The sequence below is a fragment of the Melospiza melodia genome, chromosome 5 (assembly GCF_035770615.1).
Source record: "Melospiza melodia melodia isolate bMelMel2 chromosome 5, bMelMel2.pri, whole genome shotgun sequence".
Taxonomy (NCBI): domain Eukaryota; kingdom Metazoa; phylum Chordata; class Aves; order Passeriformes; family Passerellidae; genus Melospiza; species Melospiza melodia.
The window spans coordinates 20,058,042-20,079,439 of NC_086198.1; the positions used below are offsets into that span (position 1 = coordinate 20,058,042).

The window sequence follows — 21,398 nt, forward strand, 5'->3', positions numbered from 1 at the left end:
AAAATCCCCTGTGCATGCACCAACCTAGTGCTTAAAAATTCTCCCTCTCTGTGAATTTTGTTTGAACCAGGGATGACTTGCTTTTTACCACATGGTCCACATCCACATGCTGAGACCATTTGCTCATATTTCATTCTTTCCTGTAGGAACTTTCAACTGCTGTTTAACAACTAACATGTTCCACCAGCAGTTACTTTCCTTCCTCTTTCAGACAAAAGGCTGTTAAATTCTCTTGAGATTTGTCCTTAAGATGCCAGTCCTGGAAAACTCTGCCTGTTATTTTGACTGCAGTTGGAAAAAGGAAATGCTTTTACATGCATAGGAGAATGATTTTTCTTTTAGGGACTAATGAACTATTTGTAGTGAGACATTTCACTGCTGTTTCTAATAGCCCTTGTTGAACCCTTGCCCTGTGATAATAGAACAACACAGGGAAAAAAATTAGTGGAGAGTTAAATTTTAGGGAGTTAAACTGAGTTAAGCTGCCATGAGTTGGTACTGAAAATGGTATGATTTTAATATTCCACAGAGAACTGTGGAATATTAAAAGGAGGGAATGGAAGAAAACTGTAAAGGCACAGCAGCAATTTATTCTTTTTTGTTTCATTAGCTTACACAGCTGTGCCAGCACACATCCTAGCCAATCTTTGTTAAAATAAAAATAATGCTGTCATTTGCAGACAGGTTTCCATGTGGAGAAAAACAAAGACTCAGTAGCATGAAGCTTAAACTCATAAGGAAATTTCTTTACTTCAAGTATTCTGGTGGGCTATGAGATTACACTTTTTTCTCTATTCCTGTTTTTTGAAAAACATTGCACCTAAGGAACAAGGATAAGCAGAAAACTGTTTTCTTAAAAAATTTAACTATCCTTAAAAAAAAAATAATTGTTTGCATCAACTTTGACACAAAGTTACATTAAACCAAGTCAGATAATTCCATGGTACAATGAGGAAAAATGTTACAGAGTAAGATCATATTGTGTGCATTATTTCATAACTTCACATGAAATGGTTTTGCTTCTGATTGAAGCCTGAAGCTCTTTCAAGGGATAGGCTCTTTGTAACTTTTCAGGAAACACTGAGCTGACTGCAGGGTGTACCTCTCCTGTGTAACAAAAGGGGAAAAAAGGATAGCTCCTGCTGGTAGGGGAAACTGGCTTTACTTATGTCGTCAATCAGCTCTGTGTTAGGGAACCAGGATGCCTCTTGTGTAAACTGTTAACATTTAATGTATTTCTAGCTAAATGACTGGGTTTAAGAGCTATTGACAATATGCAATAACTGCAATTAAAATCTCCTTAATAAGCAACAGTTTTAATCCCAGATACCAATACAGTCAATGAGGGAACTGAAATTTCTTAAGGACCAATGAGAAATTATGTTTATGGCTGTAATTTGGTATATCAAAGAGGTGTAAAATAGAATATCAGACTACTTGTTTGAATTACTTGTTAGAATTGCTAATAAAGCAATTGAAAGATAGATTCCATTTTTAATATGATTTGAGGATCAGAGATGAAAACTCAACCAAAGCAACTGTGATTAGGTGTCTCATTAACACTTGAAAATGTGGCTCGGTTTAACTAAAGGATATAGAAATGTGAAGACATTTTTCACAAATTTAAAAGAATATTTTTTTCTTGTAGCCATTTGACCAAAAGCAGTTTTCTGTGGACCTGTGTGCATTCTGACACCTTCAAAGATACAGAAACTGACAGGAATTGGAAATTTGAAACCCTATGATTTGTTAAGTTAAAACAAAGTAGGCATTCTCAGCCTATTGGAATATTTTATTTAAAAATAAATCTATATAAGTAATGAAATATCATACAATGATAAACATCTTCATTCTGTTGAAATCAATCAACCTGAATGAAAGGTTGTAGACAGCTCTGTTTTGCAAGATAGTTCTTTAATTTTTGGTTGTACTCAGGTTTGGGGTTTTTAAAATTCCTTTTTGGAAGCAGAATTTCATGGTCAAGTGGATAGAAAACTGTATAATATTAAATATAAAAAAGCCTTCCTTTCTTTTCATCTCTGCCTAGACCTTTGCTGTGATTTATCTTTTCAAGTTTCCATAGTAAAGAATTAGCTACTTTAATGATGAAGGTGAAGTCAGTGAGATTCAAGTATTATGCGAGCTCCAAATTAAAAAATGGAAAACATACTTGGAAACTTCTTCTAGAAAGAGAAAAACTGTTTTACTGAAAAAACTGAAAGAGCTTGGGCTTTTCAAAGAATTGCTAGGAGATGGTTTCCTGGTATATCAAGGAAATGCTAGGCCTTTGACCAAAACCACGTATCAAAACAGTGGTGCTGAAGGAGAGGAGACCTTGTGGCACGTTGTTTCCGAGTAACACTAACCTGGAGGAGGAAGGAAGTGGGGGCTGGATCGGGGCCTGGCCTCTTCCTGTCAGTACAGACCAGACTGACAGCCAAATGCAGATCAGTGGAGCTTGGGGGCAGGTACAGGAGAGCTGTTAATGCTGCAAGTATTGGGGCTCTGTGCAGAGCCTGGGTAGCTTCTCTAATTCTGAACCAGGCTGCAGTTGTTTTCTGGCTTCATGGTTATTAGTTTGTATTCTGAAACTTGATTTTCCCCTGTAATGTAAACCACAGATTAAAAGTCATTTTGGTCAGCAAAATTAGTTCCTATCCTGCTAATTCTTGTTCAGCCTAGATAACCTACCTAATCCTTAAGACCTTGACTATCAAAATGTTTTTTCTGTTGTCTCCTTTGCTCTTAATTATTTTATTTAAAGCTCTGTATTGATACCACACTACCCAGAAAATTTAATTTCAAGTACAAGGAGCTCAAAATTGCCATAAAAATATAACATTAGACTTGTGGGAGCCAGATGTCTCTTCTCAGTTCCCACATGCTGGACTCAGGAGGGAGGAAACCTCTTCCCCTGCCAACTCTGCTGGAGTTAATGAAGTTCAAGTCCACATCCAGCTTGGTACAGAGCATTCTAGCTGTACCAGGGATTTCTGGCAAGGAGAGGAAGACATAATCTCCAGGTCAGGCTGGATTGTTCAAACATCTTAGACCTCTATTGCTATCTTACAGGCAGTCATTGTTACTATACTTTATCACCTCTCAGCTTTTCTCAAATCAGGGGTGCTTTCACTGCACTGTGCACTTGTAGCTGCAGGCCTGGACTGGCAGCTAAACATATGAAAGGTTTTATAGCCTTGACTAAAGAAGTCCTAGTCAGATACTGGGAGAGACACAAACTGCTTTCCACCCTGCAGCTCAGCCTAGCTAGGCTTTCCCGTTTCTGAACACAACTTAGCCATTCACGGATAAATTATGCTTTTGTTTAATAGATAGGTGCTAAACCTTCCCTGATTCATGACCTACATCACAGGTGTGCATACACTGGGCTTCAGATTTCATTGAAAATCTGGCTGTGGAACTTTGGGATGTACATCTGGCAGAATCTTTGGGGTTCCTTGCATAAAGTGACATCAATATGAACTTTGTATAAGAAAATGTTTCAAGTAACACTCATGAAGAGATGGTCTAAACCAACAAGCATTCACAGAGTGTCCCCACATAGGTGTAGATCTCTTCAGTTTTACAGGGCTTGCTGACCTGAGCTACTTTCATAGAGCTGTGGACACCTTCATTCTTAAAAGGAATGACTGTTCATTCCTGTGGTGGCAGTCAGTTTTCTTTTGCTTCTATGAATCACTGAGGGGGCATGTGTAAACATTTCAAAGTGAAATAATAGCATTTTTTCCCAGGTACAGAATTAAATGGAAAAGCAAAATTTATCCCACTATTTGTTTTAACGAGGAAATACTAAAGGATTTTGTGTTTTTTCCTTACTACTCTGATTCTAAGATATTTCATAAGCTGGTATAGATTGGTGTTATGTTAAAGCTGAGTTAGTCTATCTGGAAGCTCTCCACATGCACAGAAATTGAATTAGATCTTAAAATGAAGTAAATTAGAGTAGCATTATTTAGCTGTTCCCTGACTGTAGCTTGTCCTTGTTTTGTTAGCTAATTTCCTACAAAAAGAAACTGCTCTCAGCATGCTGCTATATTTGATGTTGTATAGGGCTCTTGCAGCATCATATGATTGGACAAAAATGCTCCTTTTTTCCATATGTACAAAGCAGAGAGGGTACTTACCTAAATGAAATTAAAGTGATGGTCACATTCAGAAGATGCTGATCTTCCAGCTAAGTTGAACGTCTCAGCTGTCCAGCCCTACCACAATGTTTTAGTTCTGGAAACTATGGTAGTTTGCTAATTTGCTCTTAAAAGACCAAGCTGAATTCCAGCTCAACTCAAAAGCATAGTTCTTGTCTCTGTTTTAGCAAAGTTCAAAACATTCTTGGAGTAACTGAATTCCTAAAACTCCAGGCCAGAGCCTGATAATGAGAAATGGACCTTTAGAGAAAAACCTTGTCTTTTTGTCTTGTAGTAGCATGGAGATGGTCTTTGTGAGTCACAGCATCTCTGCAGCAGCATCGCATGCTTGTCATCTCTTCTCTGCATTTTCTCTTTGGAGCCTGACAAGGCATGGATCAGTCATGTCCTTACTGGAGGAGGGACAGAGTGGTGGAAACTCTCAGGAAAGTCCTGTGAAGGCTTTTGGAAGTGCCCTGTAGTACCCCCAGCTGATAGCTACACTGAGGATGTGCAGGTTGCACATCTATAGATCACCGTGTTTAGCAGAGAAGGGTGGTGTGTTTTGGTTGTAAAGTGGAAATCTGAGTACCTCATACAAAAAATAGCATTCCTAATACAGACCCTTGGAATGGCTGGTTATTGATCTCTGGAGAACTGCCAGGTCTTACACAGATAACATTGCTCTGAGGCAGAGAAAGCAGTTTTAGGAGTGTTATTGCAGTTACTTGAAGTAATGGGGTTTTTATCAGAAAAAACAATGTTATTGAATTGTGGAGATAATTTTAGGTATTATACTGATTCTTTTCAGATGTAGCTAGAAATTAATTACTGTTTATCCTCTGTGGTTTTTTTAACTTTAAAACTAGTTTCATTAACAGTGGAGAAAGGAAAGCAATGGTGCTTTCACTCTTTTGTGTGTATACACATTGATAAACCCACACACAGAATAGGTATGCACTGGAAGGACCAAGGGACCTCAGTACTCCTTTTGAGTGCTTTATTTAAAACAGAAATGATACTGTAGAAGAAATAATTATCACTGGATGTCTACTGTAAGAGTAATAATGGCTACTGTAAAAGTTAAAACAACTCTGGCATGTTTACTGCATATGACAGCAGAAGGCTTTCAGAGTAATCTTGATTTCTGTTCTGGACTGTCTTTGGGAAAGTTCCCTTCATGAGCAGTGACACCACATGTAAGTGGATGGTCTAACACAAGTACACATGGACCTCAGAATTCAGCTAAAGTGGCACAGCAGATTAAGTTAATGCTTCACCCTTATAAGAGGAACCCAATTAAATTAGCAGAAATGGGGTCCAGATACTATCAAAGGCAAAAGTTAGGACTTCTGCACTGGTTTTGTATCTTCCAGAGTGAGAAGTCTATAACAGTATCTTGAATATAAGCTGCTTCTTGAATGAAACAGCTACTTCTCAGTTCCCTTACAAGAGGAAAATACAGTATTTCCAGGACTGTTAAAGTTTTGAGGGCTTCTTTTGAAGTCAGCTTCTAACTGTTGTTGTAACCTATTTGCAAGAGGATCAGTCTGTAATTGTTATTTACAGAGGGGAACAGTGTAATTGTCCTTCTGTGGGCAGGGTTAGATTTTGAGGATTTCTGAGAGAACATGTGACAATGTAAGTAAGACTTTCTGTTGAAGATGACTCTAGAAACAAAGATTAGGAAATGAAGAGTTTTACAGTAAGTTGTCTACTGTCTTCAACTATTAACTATTAACATTTTCATTCTGGATACTATTTCTTACTAACCCTTTATTTGGATTGAAGATTGGAAACCAGATGTTAAGATTTTGAGTGGTTTGTTTGGGATTGTGTGAATGTCAACCCAAGAGGGAGCAGTGGCATTTTTAACAGGGGACAATACAAGAAAGCCAAGAATGTACACCCAGTCAGTTTGTCAGAGAGGCTTTTTGCTTTATTCAGCCTTCTGTTTAATTTAGCCCTAGACAGAAGAACTGGGCTGAGAAGTAGTTGAGAAATCATGATCTAACCATAAGGAGAAATAGAATTAATTTTTGCATAAAATATGTAAATTGTTATGTGAGACTAAATTTTAATCCCTGTGACATGTTCTATTCTGCTGAGGGTCTTGGATTTCTGTTGAGAAGCTAAGGGGAAAAATCTTGCTTCTAACTTTTAAAGCAGACTAATTTGTCTGCAGTGCTATGCACAGTCCTTGTAATTAAGAAGATCAAGGCAAATTACAAGTGGCTGCAGAATGTCTTTCTCTATTTTTGTAAGGCACTTAAAGTCTGGGTGGAACATCTGTTTCCTCCTCCCCACAGCTCATCTCAGAGATTATTATGATTCTACTGAAATCTCACAGTGACATGTGCTGCTATTCAATGAAGATGTTTCAAACACCTACACAAAACCTAATTGCAGCTTCTGCCACTTACTGCCTCTACTGAAAAAAAAGAAAATAAAAGGAATTTCAAAGTTTTGTGAGCTAAAATGGGAGTTGCCAGTCTGAGTTACACCTACAACAAGAAGCTGTGGCAGAAAGTACTTAAAAACATGGAATTATCCAGCATTGCTCGTGTCACATGTGCTGAGAGATCACTGCCTCTGCAAATATGACTGAGCTTTTGCCATTCATTTCTCTCCTCAACATGAGGTGTGCAGAAATTGTGAAGCTCAGAGAGGAGATATATACACAGAGATCCTTTGGTTTGAGTCCCTTTCTCCTGCACAGATTCTCTGTGTGGTTTTCGAGAGTCAAAAATTCAGACTTGAAATACATTGTTATTTCTGTGCAGAGATGAATTTCCTGTATCTCTACAGTCCAATAAAAGTTCAGATGTTGGTGAGAAACAGTGATGGGTGCATACCATCTGAAATTTCAAACCAACCAATTTTCATTTTTTGCTGCTCCCTGTGATTGGGTGCAGCACCCTCCACTGTGCAGAAGTGTTTATAGAGTGCTTAGAGTGATGACAGAATCTGTTTCTGAGTTTAGAGCATTTCTGGGGCCCAGGCTCCTTGAAAGCAAGTGAAAAGCACCTCTGTGAGCAGGGCTGACCTTTGGTTGGGCTAACAGGTTGAACTGAGGTTGGAAATGTTTTTGCAAGTGAAGGCTTTTTTAAGCATTAATGTCCTTTTCCTCAGCCACCAGACTAATCACTGCATATTTGTTACAGCTTCTCCTTGCAAACAGACTAATGCTGCTTGATGCAGCTGACTGCTGTGAAATACAGAGCCGTTTTTGTCAGTTCCTAGGAAAAAAACTGACATTTCAGTTTGTCTTCATCTCAGTTGGTGTGAAACTGTGTTGGTCTGGTGAAATCAACAGAATGGTTGTTAGGAGGAGTCACCATCCCTGGCTTTCTGGTACTTGCCTATGCAGCTGACATGCCTTAGCTGTGACCACCTTTGGTGTTGATTTAAAGTAATCTGCTTTTTTTGGCACTGACCTGGATAGGGACTGCTTTCACAAGCATGTCCATGAGACAGTAGTACAGTAGCAGCTGTATATTTAAATGTCAGTCACTGTAAGGCAATGCCACTGAAGCTACCAGTACAATTTAATAAGACAGATCCAGAGTGCAAGCAATGAAAGCTTCTTGTCAGGATGTCCACAGTCATAATGGTAAAATCCTGTGAAGAAGGTTAAAGTCCCCATAGTCTCAATTCCTTACTATGAAAATGGTGTTTCAAAGGACAAAGTAGCTCTGCTAATTTACTGTTCTGAAATGTTTATAAAGATGCATCTTTGATGGCAGAGATTTCAAACCAGAAAACTATATAGAAAAGAGATAGTACCCTGAAGAGAGAGATAATACATTTTAGTGAAGATGGTTATCTATATACATATATATTCTAAGGTCAACGTTTGAAGAGCTCTTTGACCAGAACTCAAGTCTGTAGCTGCTTATAGAAATTAAATAGTGTGTTTATCTAAGCCATTGAGATGTAATTTCAGTTTATACCATGTTAGTACAACTAATCCTTTCACTGATGTTCAGCTTCTGCCAATTCAGTCAATGGACTAATTGTGTGAAGGGAAGCATACAAGCACAGCAGTGTTTTATGTACTACATCTCACCACTTCCTGACCCTGTCTCCCTGCACACTACCTTCTTACAGTCTTCTAGCCAGATCTGTTGTACAGTTAGAAATGCCCAGATTAATTTTCCCTGCTTTGACAAGCTCCTTTACATTGCAGGAGGCCAACATTTTTAGTGCATCCATAGGAAGCGTCTCCACTACAGCCTTTCACCACACGAGAGACAGACTGAAGATGTAGGCAGCTGACAAATGTGAAAGCAATGAAGAGGTGTTCTGAGGTTGACAGCACTTTTCATAGTACACTCATTTTCTGGGAAAGGCATGAGAAGAGAGATAAACAGGCAATGGTTTTGGCAAGCTGAGAAGAAGCTGTAGCAGACCAAGATGTTCCAAAGAAATCACATCAAAAAGGTAAGGGCGCCAACTTCATCCCGTCCTTTTCTCCTGCTGCTTGAATATTTTCTTGAAAATCAGCAAATCTTTCTTTGAAAATGCTGACATTTTCTGGAGAATCCTAGAAATGCTATAAAAGTAATTTAGCATTACTTTGAAAAAAACACAGTACTATTTTTATGGCTCATTCTAGCCCCCTCAATTCCTGCTCAAAGTTGGGTTTTTTCCCAGAAGCTCCGCAAACTGATAAAATAATAACAGTCCAAACATCAGAAATATCTCTGTGTAACTGCTGCATATGGAGTAACAGTCAATCAAGATGGGGGGGAGGGCAGGAGGGGGGAAGCCACAGAGCAGTTTTATAAAAAGTCCTACATAAGACTTTGATTCAAGACTAGAAATAACTGAAAATAACTCTGAAAGTCTTATTCTTAGTCAAACTGCTTTTGCTTAAGGGTGTGCCAGCAAGGATTTATGCCTAAAAGGACTGTGACTCTCTCTGTCAAAAGAGTGTAATGATGTCATGCATGCATCCAAGGGGAGAGCACCAGGGGGTTAATTTGATTGTGTTTATGTCTAACAATGTGTAATGTAGGATGTCACTCAGCCTTGATACCTAAGTGTACAGGGTAAATGATGAAGTTCCTTGTACCAGCATGGATTTGAGTCAAACCCAAGGGACTTGAAAATCTCTCTGGTAATGTTCTCAGCGCAATTGTTTTAATGTAGCTTATAGCTAGATCAATATTCAATTTCAATAATCTAATTTTTTTCCCTTATCTATATATACTTGAAGAAGTTTTATTAAAAATTATAATGTTCCCAGTTCCACCTTCTCTGTGGTCTATAGTCCTAGGCAGACTGGAAAACATGGTCTTACTGTACATTTTTTCAAAGATCTTCATAATGTTATAAGAAACAGAAGAGGGTCTTGAAATGTTAAAAAAATGTGCAATGATGACAGTTTCAAAATTGCAACAAAGCTTCTGTTGAGTTTGGGTAAAATCGGTCTGAGTGTTCCTAGAATATGTCCTCTTCCTCATTATCTGGTTTTTATGGGAGCATCTGGTAGGATATGTGTCAGACAATGATAGTTGTAGTAATTGGCCTTGATAACAGTTTTTAGATTTCTGGTTATCAGATTTCTACTCCAGGTCAGGCTTCATATGTTTGAATGAACTATATTTGTCATGTGGCATTTTTGAAAAAATCTCCCTGGAAGCTAAAATGTATGTGGTAGCTGTGGGACTGAGTGTCTTCCTTTCAAAACTTGAGTGAACACTCCAAGATTTGAGAACACCTGAAGGGCCATCAATGCCTGGATGAACCGAGCATTTTAGCATCTGACCACTAGACTCTTCCAAGTTATGGTGAAGCATGGGAGTCTTTGAGGCCTGGACTAGTTTCCCATGGGCAATGGGCCAAGCCATGTTATTAACAATGAAAGGGATACATATGGGATTTTTCACATAAGGATCTTGGCACCTTTAGGGTCTTAGCTCAAGCACTTCACAGCTTTGAGATCTGCTAGAGCAGCTGAGAAACAAGCTAAATTAGAACACACTAAATGGTCTGGACTGAATGACCAAATTCTAACTTGTCTGTCTTTGTCATTTATCTTTCAGGTCCTCAGGCTCCATCAGCCACCATCTGATCATATTGCAACAACATAGGTGTTGCCATGAGGATCAGGACGTGTCCTGTTTGCTTCACAACTTGTCTTTTGGTCCTGCTGAGTACACACCAGAGAGAGCTCCATATAGAGGCAGAGCACACATTTCAAGAGAGCTGACAAACCAGTTCCTGCACATACATGTATCTGTGTAAGAGTACTCCAAGACCAGAGGCCTCTGTGGCACTGCATGGATATAAGAACTGTTGCATATGTGGGGTTAGACTCTGCTTTTTTGAGATATGATGCTCCGACGAGGATTTATTCTATTTATTCCCCGACTTATAGGCCTGCTGGTGGTGGCCTGTTGCTCAGTGTCTATTTTTTATATGTTGGCTTGCACACCCAAGGGTGACAACCAGCAGCTTGCCTTGCCCAGGGTGCACAGTCCAACTGTGAAGGAGGGATATGAAGCCATTCTGCAAGAGCGAGAGGAGCAGCACCGCAATTACATCATCAGCTTGAAGAAACAAATTGCCCAGTTGAAGGCTGAGCTCCAGGGTAGGACCGAGCAGCTTAAGAACATGCAGAACCAGTACCCAGCCCCTTTGGACATTCATCTTGACCACAGTAAGCCAGAGAAGGCCCAGGCCAACCTGTTGGCCTTCCTGCGTTCCCAAGTAGACAAAGCAGAGGTGCACAGCGGTGTTAAGCTGTCCACAGAGTACGCGGCAGTGCCCTTTGAGAGCTTCACCCTCCAGAAGGTTTACCAGCTGGAGACAGGGCTGACACGGCACCCGGAGGAGAAGCCCGTAAGGAAGGACAAGCGAGATGAGTTGATAGAGGTGATCGAGTTAGCAGTGGGGAGCCTGAACAAGCCAGACGGGATCAGCAAAGCAAAACCCCGCCTATACACAGCCTCTGACTTTGTGGAAGGTTCGTATGCAGAGAGCAGGTCCACACAGTGCTGGGGAGGAGTTCTGGGTGGCTGAGTTGCTGAGGGAGATGGGAGCCGTGTCAGAGCACAGATGTCTGGGATGGTGTCAGTGCTGTGACCTAGTGATGCTGTCTCAGGCACTGTTGCAAAATGGCAGCTTTCCTGGGGAACAGGACCTGGTGACAACTTTGTGTCCTATAGTGACACCAATGTGTTCTCACAGCTCTCTAGTCATGTGTTTGCCTCAAAACTGACAAAGCAAGGAGTGACTGACCAGACTGCAATCCCAGATCTATTTCCAGAGTTAACACTGGCAACTGCAGTTCAAATCCATGCTGCCATTCTCCTCCTTTCTGTTTGTTGTTTGGTTTATATTTTCAAAATATGTTTCTACAGTTTTTATAGGTGCTGAACAAGCAGGTATGACTGTTTGGCACCATCTTTTCCATGTGAGAAGGTGACGAGAAAGGAGATGTTTCCTGAAACACATTGCTTAATATCAATTAAGCTGTGGGCCTGCCTTTATGCATAAGTAAGAGACTTTGACAAAGTACCAGTGCTGAGCTCAGGCAACAAGTGCAGAAAGATGCGGGGAAGAGATGCATGCTAGTGCTGGCTCTGTGGAGGTTCTTCATGCACTAATGGTCTTGCTAGCTTTCTTATACCATGGTGAAATTCTCCAGAGGGAGGAAGTCTTTCACATGATTTAGAGCTCAAGAAACTGGAGGCCTCTGCACAGCTCAGTCTGAGCTCAAGGAACCTTCCTTATGTCCTCTCCTGTGAGGCAGGTCCTTACTTCTGCAGGTTCAAGGGAACAAATTCTAATTCTCACTCATCAGTGCAGACTGATCTGTTTGCCAATGCAGTGATCCATGTACTGGGGCTGGAAACAAAGAGACGGGGCAGAAAATTTCCCTGCCAAATCCCTTTGGACATCTCTGTGACTTCTTGTCACTCTTTTTTCCCCCCAACTTTATTCTCCCAAGAATGGCAGAAACTGCCAATCAAAGGACAAATCCATTGCTCTGTGTAACTTCAGTATGTGTAGGGAGGACTGAATTATCTGTTCCAGTTCTGCATTTCAAGTATAGTTTGGACTCTGAACTTGTTTTGGAAACAGTGCTCTGCAGGTGCTACTGCCTACACAATGAGTAATAAGCTGGATTCTGTGTCAGCTTCCAGCAACTTAGTATAAGTCCAGCAACACAGCAACCATGAGTCCACTGACCCAGCCACCAAGCCAGCTGTTTTCATTTTCTGGAACTGCCATGGGCAGCTGGAGATTTCTGGGAGTGCCCAGATTTGCACTGAAAGTAATAGCACTAAGCCTCTAAGTGTTTTCCAGCTGCTTAAGCAATAACAGCACACAAAACTGTGTGCCTCTCATGTTAAATGTGGGGCTACAGCTCTCATCTTAAGGTTGTTCAGGTGGAGAGATGTGCTGAAATGAAAATCAGGTAATCAGGGTCAGAGACAGGATTTAAAATCTGAACTGCTGCTGTCAGTATGTGGGATTTGTGTCCTTATTTCTGCTCTACTTAGAGACGCCTTTGACACCAGCTTTGCTCAAGTGTGTTTCTGATCCTGAGTCTAGCTAGAGGATAGAGTTGTGCACAGTAATCTTGTTTTCTCGGCCTCCTGTGTGGATTTTTCTTTTCTTGTGGATCCTGGCACCTGCTATCACTTTTTCAGTACTAGTTCATTGTTAGGCAGGGTGGTCGTGTGTGGCAATAAACTCAGCTGGGGTCTGTATCTCTTCCTTTTTTTAATTTTGTGCATTTATTCTTGTCTTTGCAGAGGGGAAATGTTTCTTCAAACACTTCTTGCATTAAAGGAGAAATGTTTTGTCTCTCTGGCATCTTAAAATTAGTGTTGCATTCTCTGCAGTTTCTAGACAGAGTAACTTAGGAAATTAGACTATGACCCTCGTACCTTACATCGGAGTTAAACTCCTCGGCAGATTTGCTGCTACATGAAATTTGGATAGGATTCTCAGTTCTCCCTCCAGAGCAATAGCTGACACGTAGTGGAATTTTCCATTTCCCCCCCCCCCCCCTTAATCAAAACCAAGGGAGCCACACCTTCTCCCTGGAGCTTGAGATGTATCCATCTGGCTGCTTCTCTGCTTAGCTTCTCTCCTGACAGAGGCAATTGGACTGTTCAGCTGCTATAATGCTCCCTTCTCCCCTTTATTCCTCCCACTTATGAACCAAGTTCACTAGCTTTCTGCCAAGGGGAGTCAGTAAGAAACAGCATGGGGAAAAAAAAGAAATTTCTGCGTATTATAAGCAGGCAAAGGACTGTTCTGTTTCCAGTAGAAAGCCACTTGCTCAGAAAGCAGGATAACAGGTCCAGTCATTAATTTATGTAAATAGCAGCAGCACCAAATAGATCTGGGAGTTGCTCATTTTCTCAGAGATGGAGATGATAATTCGGAGACTGACAAGCCTCAGTAGTGTGTTCCATAAGTGAATGGAATCACTGCCTGATGATATTCTTTCCTAATGTGAATAGCTCCAGAAAATCCCTGGATTTTTAAGAAATGCCCTGCCATAACACCTTCAAATATGCTGGATCAAAAGTTTTCCTACTTGAAGCATGTGGCTGCCTAGTGACTGGAATTTTAATCAAGGTCTCAGAGGCAAAGGAAAAAGGAGTAGCTTTGCTTCCTCAAATGGGCAGCTACTGGTAGTGGTCTATCTGATGGAATTTTGCCATGGTTGCTTACTGGGACAAAGGAATGATGCTTTTCATCAAAGGATAAGATGCTGTATTTTATTGCATGTGAAGTGGGAACACCATTGTAGCACTGAGTTAAAACGAGGACAACAAATCCTGATAAATCCTCATAGTGGCTTCTACATCATCTAACAGAAGGGAACTACATGAGTCCAGGGAGTGTTTCTAGAGACACTAGGAGACTTGAAGCCTGTAGTCTGTAGAACTGAGACTAGAATTGTCATCCACTCAACAGCATTTCGTTATGAATGTGTGGCTGTTTGCTAGTTACACATTTCATGTAGATCCATATAGCTGGCAGTTGTTTGCCTGCCCTGCTGAGTAGACATCAGGTGTTTTCCATTTCTTTAGAGAGCTCTGGGAATTGCTGCTCTGAAGACTGGAGACTTACTGCTCTTTCATCAGTTCTTCAGCCCAGGCCATTTTTGCTTCTCACTTGTTCTTTCCCTTCATCTTAGGGCCATTCTATCTGCTGACACAGAGCTTCTGTTTACTTTTTTACACTGGGTTTCCAAAGGCTTTGACTTTTCTCTCTGCCTCTCAAAGAAATGGTGCATATTCTGAAACATATCTGCTGTAATGGAAGCAATAGGTGATCAATTAACCTTCTTTTATCCCTATTTAATATCTGGCCTTTCCAAGGCCTTCATTTCAGAAGCAATCTTTTAAGGAAAAGGGGGTTTTGTTTACTTTTTTGAGACTACTTTTTTCCTCTCCTCATAGTTCATGTCTCAGAATTGAGGTTGTTTGACACATCTTCCTGAATCACATAGAAAGTCCTGGTGGCACAAATAAAGTAGAGCCTTTGGAAATGGAAAACATTTGTAAAAGGCAGGATGTTCTGCTGGGTGAGTCGCCAGAGTGACTCAAGACATTCAGACTCATTTCCAAGGCTCACTGCCTGCCCTTGGGCAAATCACTTTGTTCTCTGCTTCTAAAAAGAAGATACTTTAAAAGGAAAGAACATTTTTAAAAATGAAAAACAAACAGTTTAAATATTCATGAAGAATAGCCATATTTAATTAGAGGCATTAAACTTGCATACAGTTCTCTTCAGTATAAAATGTCGGGATTATAAATTCTTGGATTACCATTTTGTACAAATGCCTGCACCTAAACTACTTGTTTTCAGCCATAGTAGAGTACTAAACAAGAACAAAACTACAGATTTAGAAGCAGCCTCTGTATGTATAGCCCTATGAGGGACCCCAATCAGGTCCCAAATTTGCATTCATCTTTAAGCTACTTCTTATTTGGCAAGGTTTCCTTTATTGGATATTACATCTCTCCAGGGAAGTGGAATTTGTGGGGTCACTGGTTCTTGGCTGGGGTAGGTAGAAGAGAATGTAAAAGCAAAAACTGAAATATTGTGTGGTAGATACTATTAGATTTGTTAATTTAATTTAGAACTTTTTTATTATGAAAAAATGTCAGTTCACTATGTCAAACATATGAAACAGTCCTATCAATTTATCTCTAAAGGGAATGAAAATCAGATTTAATTTAGAATTTTGTTTATCTGAATGTCAGAAGGTTGCCTTAAACTTTCAAACACAAACATCTGTGGTAAAACCTGTGTTCAAAAACTGCCTGAGCAAATGAGTGCACCCAACAATGCACTCAGATCATCAGCAGGCTTTCTGTAAGAATAAATGGGTGAGCAGGGTTCAAAGGCCCAGATTTCTATTCTCTGGCCACCAGGAGGAGGAAATCAAGGGACTATTAGGCCACTATTCAGAGGAGTTCTGTGGGAACTCAGCACATCACTCCAGATGTCCAGAGTTACCGAGACAACCCTTGGGGAGCTCAGAAATCCTGGAATGTTGCCAGAAGCGTCTGGTGGTTGGATTTTGACCCTGCAAGGGATGTGCCACCTGTTTGAGGACAAGAGAATCACTTGGGAATGAATGGTGTAAGAATGAAGTATTTACAGGGTGAAAATGTAGATTTTGGGATTTTGGTACAGGGGGGGTTATGGAGACAAGATGGAGGGATCAGGGCTTGTCTTGTCCTTCTTCTTTCTTCTTCTTGTCATCCATTTTCTGTGGTTATGTTGGCACTTTGGGATTGGTCCTTGATGAAGGTGCATTTGCTAATATGGGTGAAAGGTATTGGGAAATAAAGGTAAATATGATGTATGTAGTTTTTAGTACAAAAATAGACACCCGCCCAGTGGGAGGTCAGAGTGCCCTTGGCTGCCTTGCTGGTCAGACCTCTGTCGAGCTGGAAGAAAATTTTGTAGATAAGAAATAATAAACAATTTGAAGACTGAAAATCTGAAGAGTCCAGACTTGTCCTTTGAAGCGCAGGCTGTCCCAAGGCCATCCTACACGTGACCGTGCAGAGACGAACAGCCGGAGCGGTCAGAGCTCCATTCAGTAACAGATGTAGTTCATGGTCTGCAGCTTGGGCAGACTTTATGAAAAAAGCTAGGAGGAGTCAAGGGCACAATGCTGAAAGATTAGCAGCAAAAGAATTATGCAGCTCCTATCTCCCTAGATTCATTTACTATGCTAGAAGGAGGATTGGAGCATTTGTTGAATCAGCTTATATTAAAAATAAAACATGAAGTGAATAACAGATCAGCAAATCTGCATATATTATTAACCAGCTAAAGTGTTCATTAAGAATAAAAGACTTAGAGAATGATAGTGAAGATAAGACAGCCCACAGAACTCTCTCCAGATAAAATCACACCTAATCAGTTTTTGGATTATACCAATGTAAAAGCTGCAATACAAGATGAAGAGATTATGTCACTGCTCTTTGAAGAAAACTTTGACCCAGACTTTCACAAGAAATACAGACAGAGCTGACAGCCTATGGGTCAGATGCCCAGCAATGTTACACATCAGGGAATAACCAAAATTTTTTAAAAACCAAGCCTTATTTTGGTCTTGTTTTTCATAACCAGAAGAAGCTATGCTTCCTAGCCAGATGGAGAGGAAAAAAAAAAAAAAGAAGAAAGAAAAGAAAAGCAAGTTAAGAGGAGGAGTTTTTTTCAAGACATTTGTGCTTGTCTCTTTAACTTCTGCAAGAGATGGAAGGCATTGCAATTATACTCTTGTACTGATTAAGTTGTTAAGATGTTTACAGTGGCTTATGACTGGTTGGAATTAGCGTTAATTTTTCTTTCTTAAACCTAATGGATTTCCAGTGAAAAAGCTTTATTTCAGTAAACACTGTAGGGACTGAAGAATCATTTACAGTGGGTAAAATCTATAGCCTTTTTGCCAATTTGATCTCATTTAGGATATTATAGTATTTTGGTGGGGCATGATCAAGGCTTTTATAGTTCATGCTGGCTCTCAGCATGAACCAGAGCAATTTCAGCCATCAAGTATGTCAAAAGTTTCTTCCATACAGGAAATAAATACATGATTGTATGAATTAAGTATCCTGGTCTAGCTCTGACAAACTGTAGTGTTATCCTTGCAGACCATTACTTGACCAGGAGTGGGCATTCATACAGAAAATAGCAGTCTCTTGAGAACTGAGTAACAGGAGAGTTTTGTCCTGACTGAAGGTGGGTGAAGTTGATGGCTGGGGCCTGTTTGCAAAGTTTTATCAGGGGACTTTCCAGAGAACCTCCCAGTGCTCATCAGGAAATTGCCTTTCTGGGAGATGGCCTAATCCCTTCTGTTGCAGAGAGGCAGACTGCCTTTGCAGTCCCTCTGCATCCCATTACCATGCATGTCTGCAGTGTGCAATTGGAGCAGTCTGAAAAATAAGGACAGTACATCTGCTGGGTTATACTGAGAGTGAGCAGTTTGTAATCTTCAGGGATTTGTAACTCAGCCAAGCCTTGGAATGTGCCTGCAAGAATACCAAACAGCTCCTTCAACCCAGGGCTGTGTCCCTGCTACAGTGATGGCCTCCTCCAAATGATAGTGGACTGTGTATTGGTATGATAGTAAATATCTCATTGCCTCTGCTGTTTTCAGCTTAGATGTAGCAATTTAAGACTTTCCCCCTTTTCCCCCCCAGGAGCCCAACTTTAATACAAAAATCTCTTCATTTTTGTTTTCATGCAGGGATCTACCGTACAGAAAAAAATAAAGGCACCTTGTATGAGCTGACTTTCAAAGGAGATGCAAAACATCAGTTCAAGAAGATTGTTTTATTCCGGCCATTTGGTCCTGTAATGAAAGTGAAAAATGAAAATGTCAATATGGCTGACACACTTATTAATGTCATTGTGCCGTTGGCCAAGAGAGCCAGCAAATTTCGGCAATTCATGCAGAATTTCAGGTGGGTTTCCTTCAATGCTGCCTTTACTTTTTCTTACTAGGAAAGTAAGATGCAATTAAAAGAGTTATCTGTGGTATTCACATGCCCTCTGAAAAGAGAGAAGCTGTGAGACAAGCAGAGAAGAAGGAAAACACAATTCTTTTCTCTCTCACCATGGCTGTATTGTGCCAAAGTAGAATGCAATATGGAGATTGTTTACCCACAGTGAGGATGTTTTGTTCCCTTGGCCTATCGGGGCCAAGAAGGTGTGTGTGTGAGACTGTCACGGGACAGACACGAGAGAATCAGAGATGAGTGCAGTTCTGTGCAGTTGTGAGCAGGAGTGAGTGCATGACAGATTCAGTTTAGATGAAATGTATACAGTATAGTATAATAAAGTAATTAATTAGCCTTCTGATGATGAGTCAGATGCATCATTCTCTCTCCCCTTCATTGGAGTTGCCTTTGATTTACAATAGTTATCAAAACCTCACTCACTGCTACTTTTACATAACAGTTCATTGTGCCACAGAGTGATTTTTGAGATTACAGACTGAAAGGCATTTGACTGCTTAATGCATAGTGATTACAATAAAAGCAATTATATTCCAGTCATCAGGGTTTCTGATTTGCATGTACCTGACTCAAGAGTCTCAATCTATTTGCTGGGCACATACAATTGTGGCAACATGAGAATGCCATGCACTTGTTGCAAAGGGGAAAAAAGGAAAAGGGGAGTCAGTGCTCCCAGACACTTTGCTGGGCTCCATTAGGTAAAATATTAAGGCAACAAAAGGCAAGAAGGAAATGTGTTTAAGCTTTCAGCATAGTTACTCTTAAACTATTACTTTTTCAGCACAGACATGATGTTCAGAGGAAGAACTGAACTGAGATGTAACTTTAAATAGCTGCCCAGAAAAGACTGTGTTATCAAAAGATACTTACTCTTACAGTGGGATGTTTTGTCTAATTACAGCCATCTAAAAATAGGCTCCTTGTCTAAATTAGCCTTCTGATTAGTACTCTGATTATCTTGTTTTAGACTGGTAGAAATCGCCCTCTGGTCATGCTGATCTCTCTGCTGATTATAGATGAACTCTTACAAACTAAACTTAGTGCAAGTGAGGCACAGTTCTAGCATTTGCTCAGACTGGTCTTACCCTTGAGCTACATATTTGATCTCTGCTAATACTTAGGTTTTAGTAATGCCAAAGATCTGAACTCTGGAATATCTGTTGCAAAAACTCAAGGTTATGAGGTAGGATATTATAAAAATCTCCTTTCTCATGTTCTCCTGAGTGCTGAAGTTATTGCCTGCCTGATTATTCTTCCTGGAGCTGGATGGCCTCTTTTAACAGTATCCTATTAATATAACAAATGCTGTTTAGAGAGCTGGTACCTTAACAGTATCCTATTAATATAACAAATGCTGTTTAGAGAGCTGGTACCTATCTGCCTGAAAGACTTCTGTCTTTTCTAAGGGAGAAAGTGAGCAGCTTTCTCAGGACAAGAATGCCTGTCAGTGAATCTCGTCCCCAGGAATGCCTCTGAGGTTCACCCTACTCTGCCTTCTCCAGCTGCTGTAGGTTATTGAAGGAAGGTAACTTCTGGAACAAGTCACAAATCTATCTCTTTTCTCCAGGGAAATGGGCATTCAGCAGGATGGAAGAATTCACCTCACTGTAGTTTACTTTGGAAAGGAACAAATGAATGAAGTCAAATCAATACTTGAAAATACTTCTAAGTAAGTACCTGAACATCTGGTGCTGTTCATATACAGCGATCCTACGTGAAGTGGAGACTTGATAACTCAAAACTCATAGTTGTGCCAAAAGGTTCTAAAGTGCATTGCAGAAAATAGCTTTCTTTTTGTATCAAATAAAAGTGGTGTTACCCAGAGTCCCACTGAGTGGTCTTTAGAACTGCAGAGCAGATTTTAACTCAATTTACCTCAGTGCAACTGTTTGGGGTTTTTTCCCTCCCCCCCACACACTGGTAACTCTTTAGTTCTTTGAAAGTGGTTTTGACTGTTAGGACTGAAATCTGACTTCCAAAGGCAGGTGGAAGACAATTTCAGTAGAGCACAAAGGAACTGGATACTTTTGGCCAGTTCTGCCCTGTTAAGTTTGTTACATAGCTGTATTTGTCAAGATCATGTGGCACTGCAGCCTTTTGCTTGTCTTCTCTGTGTAGGAAAAAGACCCTTGTATAGATACAGTAATGTACCCACAGGTAATTGAAATTTGCACACTGAAGGTATTTTTGTGAATCTAAACCTTGTTGGGATTTTTGTGAGATCTGTCCAAAGAAAGTCTGTGACAGGAATGCTAGTGTGTGCTTGACACAGGTCAAGCTCTGAACATAGACAGGAAATATCCTCAAGAGTCAAACAGGACATCTCTTCCCTCCAGTTGCTCTCAGAAATGTGATACTACAGATTTATATTAACCTGTTAATTCTTTCATATGGGGTTCCCACCCCCAGCTTGTATTAAGACTGGATGGACAGGGTAAGTTGCTGAATATTTTCCTTTCTAGGTCAGCCAACTTCAAGAACTTCACCTTCATCCAGCTGAATGAAGAGTTTTCCAGGGGCAAAGGGTTAGATGTTGGTGCTCGATTTTGGAAAGGAAACAATGTTGTTCTCTTTTTTTGCGATGTGGACATATACTTCACAGCTGAATTCTTGAACTCCTGTAGACTGAACACACAGCCAGGTACTGCTCCTCATGAAGTGCATTGTCTTTCAACAGGTTCCACCTATTATGTAAAATCCTTCACCAGAGTATTCTTGTCTTTGAATTGGTAATGAAGCTACTGTAAATCAGTTTTAACAGTTCTTGCTCCCAGTGTGTAGAATCTCTTGCCTTCAGCACCTGTTCTTTCTGGAACAGGATCTTTTTATTAATTATATCCTCACATTCTCATGGAAAGAACATAGGCTTAGTGCAAAACTTGTGTGATTTTGTCTGGATTTGGTCAGGTCTGGACTGTACCTTTTAAGAGACAAGTGTGTTTTATACAGCTTTTTAAAAAAACAACCCACTGTCATTTCCAGGGAAGAAGGTATTTTATCCTGTTCTCTTCAGCCAGTATAACCCCAGTATAATTTATGGTCACCATGATTCCATACCATCTTTAGAACAGCAGCTGGTAAGTACATGCATCTCTGAATACCTGCTTCTATTTGAACAAAGCATTTTTTAAAGGTACATGTGCTCTTGGATAGCATTTCCCTATTCCTTGTGCACAGTGACTGCCACACAGACAAAATTAACTACAACACTCACCTTACTGTGAGTTCTGCAGGT

At 40.3% G+C, this 21,398-nt stretch overlaps 1 protein-coding gene and 1 long non-coding RNA gene across 6 annotated transcripts in view; one reads left to right on the plus strand and one right to left on the minus strand.

The window, feature by feature from the left end:
• CSGALNACT1 (chondroitin sulfate N-acetylgalactosaminyltransferase 1) overlaps positions 1-21,398 on the plus strand; it is a 41,755-nt gene that overhangs the window by 15,598 nt on the left and 4,759 nt on the right. For 4 of the 5 annotated variants that reach the window (XM_063156518.1, XM_063156514.1, XM_063156517.1 and 1 more), the window contains 6 exons: positions 8,335-8,588; positions 10,196-11,118; positions 17,893-18,109; positions 19,731-19,832; positions 20,626-20,804; positions 21,146-21,240. In XM_063156518.1, the coding sequence (XP_063012588.1) occupies positions 10,485-11,118; positions 17,893-18,109; positions 19,731-19,832; positions 20,626-20,804; positions 21,146-21,240 (1,227 nt within the window). In that variant the 5' untranslated portion in view covers positions 8,335-8,588; positions 10,196-10,484. Of the gene's footprint in view, positions 1-8,268; positions 8,589-10,195; positions 11,119-17,892; positions 18,110-19,730; positions 19,833-20,625; positions 20,805-21,145; positions 21,241-21,398 lie in introns of those variants that run through there. The other variant, XM_063156515.1, reaches the window with a different exon arrangement.
• Positions 17,964-19,734, minus strand: LOC134418355 (uncharacterized). The gene is made up of 2 exons (XR_010027761.1): positions 19,537-19,734; positions 17,964-19,487 (listed from the first exon to the last, which is right to left on the minus strand). It is a non-coding gene; the product is annotated as an uncharacterized LOC134418355 (long non-coding RNA).